This window comes from Giraffa tippelskirchi, chromosome 6, assembly GCF_054371585.1.
Source record: "Giraffa tippelskirchi isolate mGirTip1 chromosome 6, T2T-mGirTip1v1.2.pri, whole genome shotgun sequence".
Lineage (NCBI taxonomy): Eukaryota > Metazoa > Chordata > Mammalia > Artiodactyla > Giraffidae > Giraffa > Giraffa tippelskirchi.
In genome coordinates this window covers 33,641,360-33,654,693 of record NC_137280.1, presented here as the reverse complement: position 1 = coordinate 33,654,693, position 13,334 = coordinate 33,641,360, and the positions used below count along the sequence as shown (strand labels likewise).

The following is a 13,334-nucleotide window of genomic DNA, read 5'->3' as shown; positions in this document are numbered from 1 at the left end:
AGGTAGGTAGGCACTATTCTTACCAGGAAGCAGGTATTTAGAAGTTAAGTGGTTTGCCCAAGGTTTCATGGCTAGTAATCATCATCTGAACTATGAGTACAGGCAATCAGTTTCAGAGTTGCAACTTCAGCCTCGAAAGCCAGTTTGTCTCTCCAAGCAAAAGCGAATTCAACCATACTGACAATGTATTTCTGAAAAATGGAGGAAACTGAATTTTTAGATAATTGAATTTTTGGATCATTGATGGAGACAGACAGGAGTGCTAGAAGTTACAGCATGGTTCTTTTCCAGATGCAATCAATGCTGAGATGGTTTTTGTTTCTTCTTCAGGGCCAATTATACAGCTCCTATAATTGGTGTTAAAAGAAAATTCCTTTGATTCATCAAGAATTTATGAGTACCAATTCTGTGCTATGTACTTGCCTAAGCACTGGAGACAGTACAGTAAGACTTAGCACTTGAGAATTTTTCTTTGTTAAAAAACCAATTTAAAAAAACAAGCCAAACTCTAAAAATTCGATTATGCTGTTCTTGTGGCTTAGTAAATAAGGAAGTTTTAAAAAAACCATCCTGCTTATTTAACTTATATGCAGAGTACATCATGAGAAACGCTGGGCTGGAGAAACACAAGCTGGAATCAAGATTGCCACAAGAAATATCAATAACCTCAGATATGCAGATGACACCACCATTATTGCAGAAAGTGAAGAAGGACTAAAGAGCCTCTTGATGAAAGTGAAAGAGGAGAGTGAAAAAGTTGGCTTAAAGCTCAACGTTCAGAAAACTAAGATCATGGCATCTGGTTCCATCACTTTATGGGAAATAGATGGGGAAACAGTGGAAACCATGTCAGACTTTATTTTTTTGGGCTCCAAAATCACTGCTGATGGTGATTGCAGCCATGAAATTAAAAGACGCTTACTCCTTGGAAGGAAGGTTATGGCCAATCTAGATAGCATATTTAAAAGCAGAGACATTACTTTGCCAACAAAGGTCCGTCTAGTTAAGGCTATAGTTTTTCCAGTGGTCATGTATGGATGTGAGAGTTGGACTGTGAAGAAAGCTGAGTGCTGAAGAATTGATGCTTTTGAACTGTGGTGTTGGAGAAGACTCTTGAGAGTCCCTTGGACTGCAAAGAGATCCAACCACTCCATCCTAAAGGAGATCAGTCCTGGGTGTTCACTGGAAGGACTGATGTTGAAGCTGAAACTCCAATACTTTGGCCACCTTATGCGAAGGGTTGACTCATTGGAAAAGACCCTAATGCTGGGAAGGATTAGGGGCGGGAGGAGAAGGGGACGACAGAGGATGAGATGGGTGGATGGCATCACCAACTCGATGGACATGGGTTTGGGTAAACTCCGGGAGTTGGTGATGGACAGGGAGGCCTGGCATGCTGCGATTCACAGGGTCGCAAAGAGTCGGACACAACTGAGCGACTGAACTAAACTGAAAATATTATCTCTTTCTTTGATGATTGAGTATCGAGCATTAGGAGCTACCATGTGGAATGATGATTCATTCTACAGTAGACAGGTTTATGTATGGATATAGATTAAATTTGTTCCAACTCTAGAATTTATCTTGAAAATAATATTTTCCTAATATCTATGAGATAAGCTTGTTTTCCTGATATGTTTTTTAAATAAAAGAGGGTAATTCAGACATTCCACTTATTTGCATTATTGCTGAGAGCTGTGTTTTATTAATTGGATTTTTACTGTAATTGGATGACACCTTTGACATTGGACTTTCAAGGCCATCTGTTTTCTCCTATTAGTTTTTAGTTTTTCTTTATACTACATAATCACATTCCTATAGAAAAATGTAGAAACTGGAGGGCTTTAGTTCAGAAATAAAAACAATACCTCTTGGGGGGTTTATGTTTAAAAGAGTAAATATATATCCTTATTTGCACATTTTTCAGAGAAGAAACATCTCCATTCCAGCCGATGGGGGCGGGGGGGTGTTGAAAAACCTGAATCTGCATATTATGTGTATATTAGTCCTCTAAAAAGACAAAAGTAGATATGCCACTATTAAGAGTTGGAAAGTGAAAGTCCAAATTTCACTTTGAGCTTTAGTCTCTCTACCTTTGTGTTTCCTGACCCCTATAATTCAACTGAAGCTTCCTTGCTGGTGCATCAGCGCAAGAAAGACTCTCTTAACTTGAACTGGAAGGCTAAAGACTGGATGTGACACAGCATATGTTGTAATATACTCTTGGTTACTGAGTACACACAGAGGCTTGAGACAGCTGGCCATGGCCACACTTCTGGCTTGGAGTCACGCCCTTAACTTCCACAGTTGAAATGAGTCCATGCTTCTCTAGCTGCCTGATCCATTACCCATGTGGTAATAGAACCAAAGTGGTAAACCAGTTTCACCAAGGCTCAGATGGACCTAAGATGTTTACCTTGTACACTGATCCATGTACTCTTTCATTTGAAAGTGGTTGCTTCTTTGTGATAATGATGTACTGTCTCTTTTGAGAAGGTACCCATTAATAATGTGTTGGTATATATTCCTCCCCAAACACATTTTTGAGTAGAGTCCAAAGTAGAAGAGTCAGATTACTTAGAGCTAAGTCAGCTAAGCTAAGGTTTCCTAAGGGAATGCTCTTCCTAAGACCTCATCACATTCTTAACTGAATTCTTGACATGCAAGTTCATGCTGGTTACTTCACATGAAAGCTAAAGGTGGGGAAGAAAATTCTATGGTTCAATGTGTGTTAAAGCCATTGACTAACTCATAAGGCCATAGGAAGACAGTCTATGCCTCAAGATCAGGTTTAAATGAAATGAAATTGATTTCTAAATAGGCAACAACATTCATTCCCTTCTCCAGGGAATCTTCCCAATCCAGGGATTGAACTTGGGTGTCCTGCATTGCAGGTAGATTCTTTACCATCTGAGCCACCAGGGAAGCCCCAGATAAAGGAGAAGAGGGTGGCAGGGGATGAGATGGCTAGATAGATAGCATCACCAACTCAACGGACGTGAATTTGAGCACATTCTGGGAGGCCCTATGCCCTAGTGGCTCAGGAGGCAAAGAATCTGCCTGCAATGCAGGAGACCCAGGTTTTATCCCTGGGTCAGTAAGATCTCCTGAAGAAGGGAATGGCAACCCACTCCAGTATTCTTTCCTGGAGAATCCCATGGACAGAGGAGCCTGGCGGTCTATGGGTTGCAAAGTGTCAGACATGACTGAGTGAGGTTGCAAAGAGTTGTACACTTCACTTGGACTGACTTTCATTTCACTAGGAGGACAAAGGAGCCTGGAGTGCTACAGTCCATGAGGTTGCAAAGAGTCGGATATGATGTAGCGACTGAACAACAACAAAACCACAACTAATAAAGGAGATACAATACCACATAAAACTCAGGAAGGTCTAATTGTAAACTTACAATTGTTTGAAAATCAAGGCATCTTTCTTTCATGTTTAGAAGAATTCCAACATCTCTAGCTTCAATTTAGAGACTGGATGTGTTGAGTGAATAGTTTGAACTGTCTATTGTTTCTTTCTTTCTTTTTTTTTTATAAATTTATTTATTTTAGTTGGGGGCTAATTACTTTACAATATTGTAATAGTTTTTGCCATACATTGACATGAATCAGCCATGGGTTTACATGTGTTCCCCTTCCTGGACCCCCCACCCTCCTCCCTCCCCATCCCATCCCTCTGGGTCATCCCATTGCCCCGGCCCTGAGCCCTTGTCTCATGCATCGAACATGGAATGGTGTTCTGTTTCACATATGATAATATACATATTTCAATGCTATTCTCCCAGAATGTCCCACCCTCACCTTCTCCCTCAGAGTCCATAAAATTGTTCTATGCATCTGTGTCTTTTATTCTGTCTCGCATATAGGGTTATCGTTACCATCTTTCAAATTCCATATATACGCATTAGTATACTGTATTGTTGTTTTTCTTTCTGGCTTACTTCACTCTGTATAATGGGCTCCAGTTTCATCCATCTCAGTAGAACCTTAAGTGGTACCATTAAAAGGATGGGTCGGCCACTATAATATACGGGCAACGCAACTGGTGAAATAAGATGCATCCAATATTTAATCTGAATGATAAATTCATGTCAAGAATTCCAATTTACTGTACATCAATGGACTTATGATAATCACCATTAATCATACTCTTTCTGAGAGAGCCCATTATAATCTGTACAGAGCCACCAAGGAAGCAAAAGCAAGGATAAAATGAAAAGTTTGCTAGAATGAAGGCTGCAGAATCTAAACAAAGATGAGTGACACATGTTGGGTAGGATAAATCTACAAATAGCCTGGGGCCAGACATCAGACATTATTTGAAATGACAAACTTCACATTAACTAAAAGAAAAAAAAGAAGATCACAGATGGAGACAGACAGTGGTGCTAAAAGTTATACAACTGCATGATTCATTTCCAGAAGAAATCAATGTTGAGATGACTTTTTTCCTCCTTCAGAACCAATAATGAGCTTCCTATAATTAGGTAAACTTTCTATGTCCTATCAAAACAAACTGTTAAGCCACAGAGAGGCCACTGACACATCTGCCCCTCAACCAAAGCTATAGTATTTTAATCTAAGTACAATGCAAAGATGCATGAGTCAATCTACCGTAAATTTTCAGCAAATAGTATGTGTCATTGGAAATAACTTTTGCTTTTCCGAAGACAGTAGATTTATTCTGTAGGAGTTTTAGAAACAAGCAACAATAATTTTAGCAAAAGCAATTCCCTGCGTTCACTAAACCATAACTGTCTGAAACTAGTTATTTCTAGAATTACACAGAACCAAAATAGCAAACATGTAAACAGAGAGCTATGGGTTAGAATTCATCAAACTGAGGGAGGGGAGTTTTGAATTTTAAGGTATAAAATATCACAGCTGTTAACTATTTATAGTTGCCCAGTTTTAATACACAATTCAAACACTAATTAAAAACATTCTCCATAAATAGAAAACCAATTTGCTGTATGTGCAGAGTGAATGATACAATCAACTTTCCCCAGCTATCAGTTTTCTCTTCATACAGGCGGTCAAAAAGTAATTGACCTTTGGACTTCTCATTAAAACTCAGCAATGGAGTTCGGAAAAAATGAAGCTGAGTCTATTCATGCCGTCAAATGAGGTTATAGCATCTCTAATCCTATTGTTTCAGTTTTCTCTATTGTCATCATGAGTTGCTGGGCCAAATTCTAAGCCAATTGGGGGAAAAAAGCACAGTTGAGCCGATTGGTCATGCCACATTTTATCCACTCCACATGTATAGGCAGAGCCTTCGTTTGCCACTGAGCTAAAAAGATAAAAACATGAGACATGCAATGGCATCCCAGGACACTGGGATGGAGAGATGGACTCCCATTGTTCTGAACTTATGTTGTTTTATGCTGTTTTTAAGATTTTTTTTTTTAGTGTGGATCATTTTTAAAGTCTTTATTGAATTTGTTACAATAACAAATTCTGTTGTTTACATACTATTTTTTTGTCTATGAGGCATGTGGAATCTTAGCTCCTCCACCAGGGATCAAACCTTCACCCTCTGTATCGGAAGGTGAAATCTGAAACACTGGCCTGCCAACATGACCTTAAGTTTTCACGTTGTGTTAAGTTTTATTAATGCCCAAGGCAAATTCCAGGAGGAGAAATTCTTTGTGGTTCTCACTTTCTGAAATTTCTGAGGAAATTTCATCGAGAGCTTGAGGCAAATTGGTGATGTTGATGGTGGAGGCGGGGGTGGCTGTGTGAGTAATAATTTTTCCTGAGAAATGATAAAATCATGGAAGCTAATTAACAAATCCACAGAAGTCTAAAATAGGAGCTGGAAAGAAACAAAGGTAGTCTCATCGAATCATTTTACTTTATAAATAATGGAAATGATAAGATCCAGAGATTTAGAGTAATAAGCCTCAAGTTACATTTTGCTGAAACACGAGTTTGGGTCTCAATGTGTTTGGGTCCCAGCCGTATTGTTTCAGTAACAGCATAGCTTTACTACTCTTTCATGTATGTTTGTTTTGTTTGTTAAAAACAAAAATAAAAACAGAACCAAAATTCTCATTGAAGACATCTTGCAAGGCTACATGTACATGCTTGGGTCTTTCTGGTAGTGGTTAGCTCTACTCTGGGCTTTCCAGGTGGCTCAGTGGTAAAGAATCCACCTACCAGTGCAGAAGACGCGGGAGATGCAGGTTCAGTCCCTAGGTTGGAAAGATCTTCTGGAGTAGGAAATGGCAACCCACTACAGTATTCTTGTATGGGAAATTCCATGGACAGAGGAGCCTGGTGGACTATAGTCCATGTGGTCGCAAAGAGTCAGACAACTGAGCGACTGAGCACAGCTTTACTATGGCCATTGTGTGTGACCTTGCTCATTTTCAAGTACACAGTATCTCCCATCTCCCACCCTCTTTTCAATGCCAAACACTTGTAATAGATTGTGTATACTTGCTTATGGAACGCCAAGTTAGAATGTACCTTCAGGTTCTTTGAAAGTAAAATGTGACTCTTTACATTCAAAAAGAAACTTGTGCCTTCATTAAGGTGACCATAGAAATTATCTTCTAAAACACACATTTATGAGAGCATATGGGGGACTATTGATTATTACAACAGGACAACAGATGCACACTGAACTACTCTGCACAAACTAGGATATGTGATCTCCCTAGTTTGAGTGTTTCCAATATCCACAATAGTAAAAATTCCCCTGTACAGGTATTTGTTCTATTTTAACTTTTTTCTTAACACTCATTTTTGTTGACTTATTTTGATTTGTTTGACTTTATTTGTTGACTTATTTTGTTGACTTATTTCCAGCATTATATAGTGGAAAGGTAAAAGGAAATAGAAAGAAGATATGGTGGTCTCACTTGTAAGTGTGAGACTTTCAAAGAATCATCATCTTCTCTTGGGTTCAGTATTTGCATCTGACTAGGTCACCATGGGGCTTCCCAGGTGGCTCTAGTGGTAAAGAACCCACCTGCCTAGGCAGCAGATGTAAGAGATGCAGGTTTGACCCTGGGTCAGGAAGATCACCTGGAGAAGGGCATGGAAACTCACTCCAGCATTCTTGCCTAGAGAATCTCTTCCCTTGGAATCCTCTTCCTTTGGACAGAGGAACCTGGTGGGCTACAGTTCACAGGGTCACAAAGAGTTGGACACGACTGAAGTAACTTAGCACACAGGTAAGTTACTATTAAGTCTTCCTCTAGCCCTAATGGTCTAGGATTTCTATGCCCCTCAAATTTCTATTTGCATTTCCATATGCATATATGAAAATAGAGGTCAATTATGAAAATAATATGAAGTTTTAATAAATATTGAATAAGAAAACAAACAGAATTTGAGTCTGGAATACACTGTTGGTAATGTTATCTCTGAAAAAAAAAAGAGCAAGATTGTTTATCTATATTGAAAGTCACACCCAGACACATAATGTCACAGCAACTTGGTAGTTCAGTAGACAGGAAATGTTTTTTTCATGTGTGTTTTTGGCAAAACTCTACAGCTTAGGATACTGGTGGGGTTTTTTTGTTATAACAGTCTTTCATGTGGGAAAGTCACATTAGACGCTGTCTGGTTGCTCTTGGTTACGAAGATGTTTCCTATTTGACTCACCTTCAATTTTTAGGCAAATTCTCTGGCTGCCTGCTATTGTTTCTGGGTGTCTGCAAGTCTTTGTGTCTTTTGAAAGTCTGGGTGATAAAAGTGTTACATGGTCCATGTAACTTTAGAGGTGTAAATAATTAAAAACATAAAAGTGGTTGGATAAGAAACAGAAACAGAATTTATCACAAATTCTAGATCCTTATCTAGTTTAATAAATCCTCCCTTTAAAATTAGAAGTGATAAGTTTTATCTACTTTCTGCATATGCCACAGGCACAATTTGGTATATTGGTTTGACTTTCCATATTGCTTGTCTGAATTCTAACATTTCAAAACTTCCTGAAGTCATCTTGTTGACCCTGGGAGACAAATACAAATATGGATAGTTTCTCTCTTCTGTTATGAGTCTTGATTGTAAATTTTAGGTGCAAGATTGCTTCTTCATTTGATTACTGTGATGCATTCCTACCCAAGCTGCAGTATAAAGAATAGTTTTTTAAAGAGCTTATTGAGCTTTGATCTTAATAATGTGCTAAACATTTTTTACACATAATCTCAACAAATTCTCAAAATGATCCATTATATAAAATGAGGGTCAGAAAGATTAATTACTCAACCAAGTTTGCACAGCTAGTAAGTGGCAAAGCCAGGATTCAAACACAAGTATATCTGAAATCCAAGGCTTCCCTGGTGGCTCAGTGGTAAAGAATCTGCCTGCTAATGCAGGAGAGGTGGGAAACGTGGGTTCGATTGCTGGGCCAAGAAGATCCCCTGGAGAAGGAAATTGCAACCTATTCCAGTATTCTTGCCTGGGAAATCCCATGGACAGATGGGCGTGGCAGGTTACAGTCCATGGGGGCATAAAAGACTAAAGTCTTTTTAGTGACATTAAAGACTGTAGTTTAGGAAAAGGAAGATTTCAAACTCATTAGCACTTAGCAAATTCTATTAGGTGGTATTCTTTTAGTGTTGGATCCATTTCATCAAAATGATGAAAATGCATTCTTACAGTGTTTTGCTACTGAACGGATGTACTGAAGGAAATGCCATTAAAAAAAAAAATACACCTTCAGGTTTTCCTACAAGAATGAAATGGTACTCCATCATTTGGAGATCAGACTGGAAAAAAGAAATGCTGCTTCAGCAGATTCTTTGCTGAGGCTCTGACAACAGGAGCCAAAAATAGTTGGTACTAGATAATAGCATGGGCTTAGGAGCAAGACAAATAGGTTTAAGACCCAGCACCATCCATGTTAGGAGCCAAATTCCATAGAAGTCCACTCTCAGACAAGTATTTGCATGTCCCTTTGACATGGTGCCAAACTAATTATGAAGTTTCACAGGTTATGTCCAGGCACACAAAGTACAACCTCATGTGTCTAGAAATTATCCTGTATTAGCTTCTCCATTTGCCCCTGTTATTTTTTCCTGGGGGAAAATCCAGGGGAAAAAAGAATCTCACTGTCCCTTTTAGACTAGATCAGAGTCTCACTTGCCCTCTAGCTTCTGGGTTTGAATTTGCCAAATCGCTGGGCACCATTGTTTGGAGTTCAGGAGGTGAGGAGGGAGAGAAGTGGAGGTGTTCCCTCCACACTCCCCCTGTAGGCCTGGAGTCTGACACTGGTTCTCTCTTGTATCAGTAGTCACAGCTCCTGTTGAATGACTCTCTTGCATACAGTTAAAACTCTTCCTCTTGTGGATCCCAAAACCCAGCTCCCCTTTCTGATGCTTCCCCTCTGTTGATAATCCTTGGTGCTTCTTTGTCTCATACTGGTTCCCTTAATTCTGTCCATACCTCTCTGTAAATAGCCCTTTGATCAAATTTTTTTTGCTCAAAGCCTTGAATGTACATCTTCCTGCTAAGGATCTGACTAATAGATCCCTTATCAGTATGGAAATTCTTGTTAGGGATTTAAACGAAAAAGAGACTCACAGGATGGCTTCCTTGGTGACTCAGTGGTAAGGAAGCTGCCTGCCAATGCAGATACATAAGAGACTCAGGTTCTATCCTTGGGTTGGGAAGACATAAGAGACATGAGAGACTCGGGTTCGATCCCTGGGTTGGGAAGATCCCCTGGAGTAGAAAATGGTAACCCACTCCAGTATTCTTGCCTGCAGAATCTCATGGATAGAGGAGCCTGGTGGGTTACAGTCCATGGGGTCACAAAAGAGTCAGACATGGCTTATCGACTAAACACTAATGACAACAACAGAGACCCACAGTATACGTATTGCACTACACGTTTCCTGTTGACCTTCTTGTTTCTCCCCACGTGCTCTAGGATGAATGGGCTTTTGCTCTTCCCTTTGTGATATCTGTATCACTTAGATCATATCCTGAACTTCACTTCACGTGGTTTAGAATAAAGCACAGCTTTTAATCTTCCACCTTGATATGCCAATGAGATAGTAAGAAACTGAGAATATCTTTTTCTCCTTCAAGAATGTCTGCTTTTAAGACTATTGCTATGCTAGGTCACCCAAAACAAAAACAAAATAATAGCTAATTTAAGAATCAAGCCTAACTAATGATGTAACTTTTGTGGTTGGTATCTGCTTTCTTCTTTCTGGTATTTTATGCATCATGACTTAGAGTTGTCATAAAGAAACATAATTTACCAGGAAGAAAATAGTAGAATCCATTCATTGGATAGTTTAATATTATATATATTGCCTGGGCCAGAGGCAGAGATTTCTTAGAAGTCCACTAACCCCACCTCTTGTTTTACAGATATAGAGGTGAGTAAAATTGGTAAAGAATCTACCTGCAATGCAGGAGACCTGGAATAGTTCCCTGGGTTGGGAAGATCCCGTGGAGATGGGAATGGCTACCCACTCCGGCACTCTTGCCTGGGAAATTCCATGGACAGAGGAGCCTAGGGGGCTACAGTCCATGGGGTCGCCAAGAGTCAGACACAAATGAAGCGATGTAACACGCATGCACTCATGGATCATGCACTATGCCAGACAACGGGTATGTAACAAGAAATAAGACAATCCACAGGTCCTTTCCTCTGAGGTCTTGTAACATGAAGGAAGAGCCAGGAAGTTAAATCACATGTATTTGTATAACTGAATCACTTTGCTGTACACCTGAAACTAACACAATATTGTAAATCAACTATACTCCAGTATAGAAAAAAAATTAAATTAAAAAAAAAAGAAAGTTAAATCAGCATTAACATTGATGTAGGGAAAGCACTACCCATTAGAAGGATGGTGTGCATGGATGACCTGGCAGGGTGAGTGACCCTAGGAGGGATTAGGAATGGTCTCTGGAGAAGCTGCTGTTTCAAGTGGAAAACCGAAAGGTGAGCAGAGGGAACTGACCCTGGGAATGTGAGTGGAATTGGAAGTTGGAGCACAATAGAAATAAACAGAAGGAAGAGCATGTTCCAGAATTAAAAAAAGAAAGCCTTGGTGAAGCCAAAAGAAGGTTCTGTCTACATGACTGGAATAAAGGCTTAAGAGAGAGCATAGTGAGGGAAGGGGCAATTTAGGTGAATAGGGACAGGGGGCCAATGCTATGCATGCCATACACTGTGACTCCTGAGCCTTTAGAAACAGAATTTGGGTGACATAATTTAATGCTATCAGTAAGACTGCTACAACTGCACATATTTAATTTTACATATAGTGTCATTTTATATATAATTTTAATGTATACTATATTTTTCATGTTATAATTTTATGTATAATACTTAGATGGTCATGCAAAACTGAAAAGAACTCGAAGAAAGCTAATGTAGCATCATCTGATAAGGTTGGGAAATAATCCTGGTGGGTTTATTAAATTGTGTGGATAGGTTAACTCAAGAACAAAATATCGATGATTAAAGACCCACAAAGATGGATCACAAGATTCACGAATGAATGAGAATGAGGGTATAACACTATCATTTCAACACAAACATCCATTGATACAAATATTATACATTCCTAAAACAAGTTTAAATACTAGCTTATACAGAAAAGAGGGGAGTGAATTCAGTACATAAACTCCTATGGTATTTTGTTCAGTTGTTCATTTAAAGCAGTACTAAGATTGGGACTTCCCTGGTGGTCCAGTGGTTAAGACCTGAGCTTCCACTGCAGGGAGCATGGGTTCAAATTCTGGTTGGGGAACTAAGATCCCTCATGCTGTGTGGTGTGGCAAAAAAATAAATAGGTAAAAGTAAGCAGTACTAGGATTCCACATCTCATGGAAAGGAAAGTTTAATGGAAGAATGTTGATTCCCATCACACCATGAATTTTTCTAAAATTACAAGAAGGTCTTTAAATGCCCGCATTTGAATCCACTGTCCCATCCTTTGACTTTAACCAGAGCACAGTGTTTGGCACCTTTAAGGGAAAAGAGGGTGATAGAAGCAGGGAAGCTAGTATTTCTTCATGTCAGTGAATTTACTGTGTACATAAACCTATTACATTCTCTCAGCAACCTCAGAGAAGTTGAATAATACTCAAGGTTATCAAGCTAGAAATGGCAAAATTGTGATGTGAGCTCTGGTTGGTCTCATATTAAAGCCCAAGTTTATCCTGTCTTACCATGGTCATTTTCATGCTCTCTGGTCAGTAGCAGAAAAGAGTGAGAATCGATTTTCTTGCTGTATCTCCAAGTCTCGGGATGTGTCCAGAAGAGCCTAGAAAAGGAAAGAAGAATGTTGACCTGAATAAATTCAGCTTCTAATTATTGAGCATCTATTAAGTGCCGAGATTCATGTTGTGGATTTCATGATGAAAAAGACAAGGTCTGAAACTTCAGGCAGCTAGACAACAAAATTTATATTTAATACAGTCATTCAAGAGGAAAAAAATACAGTTCAATGTGATCACTGCTTTAATGGAATGAGTGTCAATTATATTCAAAGATTTCGAAGAATAATAATCTAGATGTACACAGGCAAAAGAAATCTCTACCAAGGAAGTTCATACTATGAACAGATGTTTGAGATGATCAACTGAGAGTTCAGAACCCTTTGCAGACTGAGAGTCTAGTGTACATTGTGCTAACTATAGTAACTATGCAAGGTGATGAATTGTGTCAATAAATTTGACTGTGGTAACAATGTCCCAAATCATCTCACTGTACTTGTTAAATATACACAATTTTGTTTGTCAATTTAATCTCAATAAGCCTGAAGGGGAAAAAACACTTTGGAAAGAGTAGGAATGGAAACCTCCCATCACCTCGAATGCTGTTTATATATCTGTAATTATTCCCGTCAACTATGCTCTGTGTGGGCTTCCCTCATGGCTCATCTGGTGAACAATCTGCCTGCAATGCAAGAGACAGAGGAGATGCAGGTTTGATCACTGGGTGGGGAAGATCCCCTGGAGGAGGGCATGGCAACCCACTCCAGTATTCTTGCCTAGAGAATCCCATGGACAGAGGAGCCTGGCAGGCTACAGTCCATAGGGGTGGCAAAGAGTCGGACACAACTGAGCAACCACGCACACACGCACACATGCTCTGTGTATGAGTGAAATCCTGTACCCTGGAACTCACCATATAGGTAAGTCCCTTGGAAGAACCAAGCTGGTATGACTTCAGTTCTAGGGTTGGCCTCTCATGAAAGCAGGAGAGCCCCACCATTCTCTAGGAGACAATTTCCCACCACCAGTCCTAGGAAATGAAAATGAAGAAATTGGCTTAAATAACATTATAAAATGTCAAGTTCAGAAATAAGAAACTTTTTTACTGGCATTTATTTGCCGAACAA

General features: G+C 39.4%; 1 protein-coding gene across 15 annotated transcripts in view; it reads right to left on the bottom strand.

Moving 5' to 3' along the window:
- Window positions 1–13,334, bottom strand: part of COLEC10 (collectin subfamily member 10) — a 484,235-nt gene that overhangs the window by 65,858 nt on the left and 405,043 nt on the right. For 13 of the 15 annotated variants that reach the window (XM_081505278.1, XM_081505281.1, XM_081505285.1 and 10 more), the window contains one exon: window positions 12,160–12,254. In XM_081505278.1, the coding sequence (XP_081361404.1) occupies window positions 12,160–12,254 (95 nt within the window). Of the gene's footprint in view, window positions 1–12,159; window positions 12,255–13,120; window positions 13,238–13,334 lie in introns of all 15 variants that reach the window. The other 2 variants (XM_081505288.1, XM_081505284.1) reach the window with 1 other exon arrangement.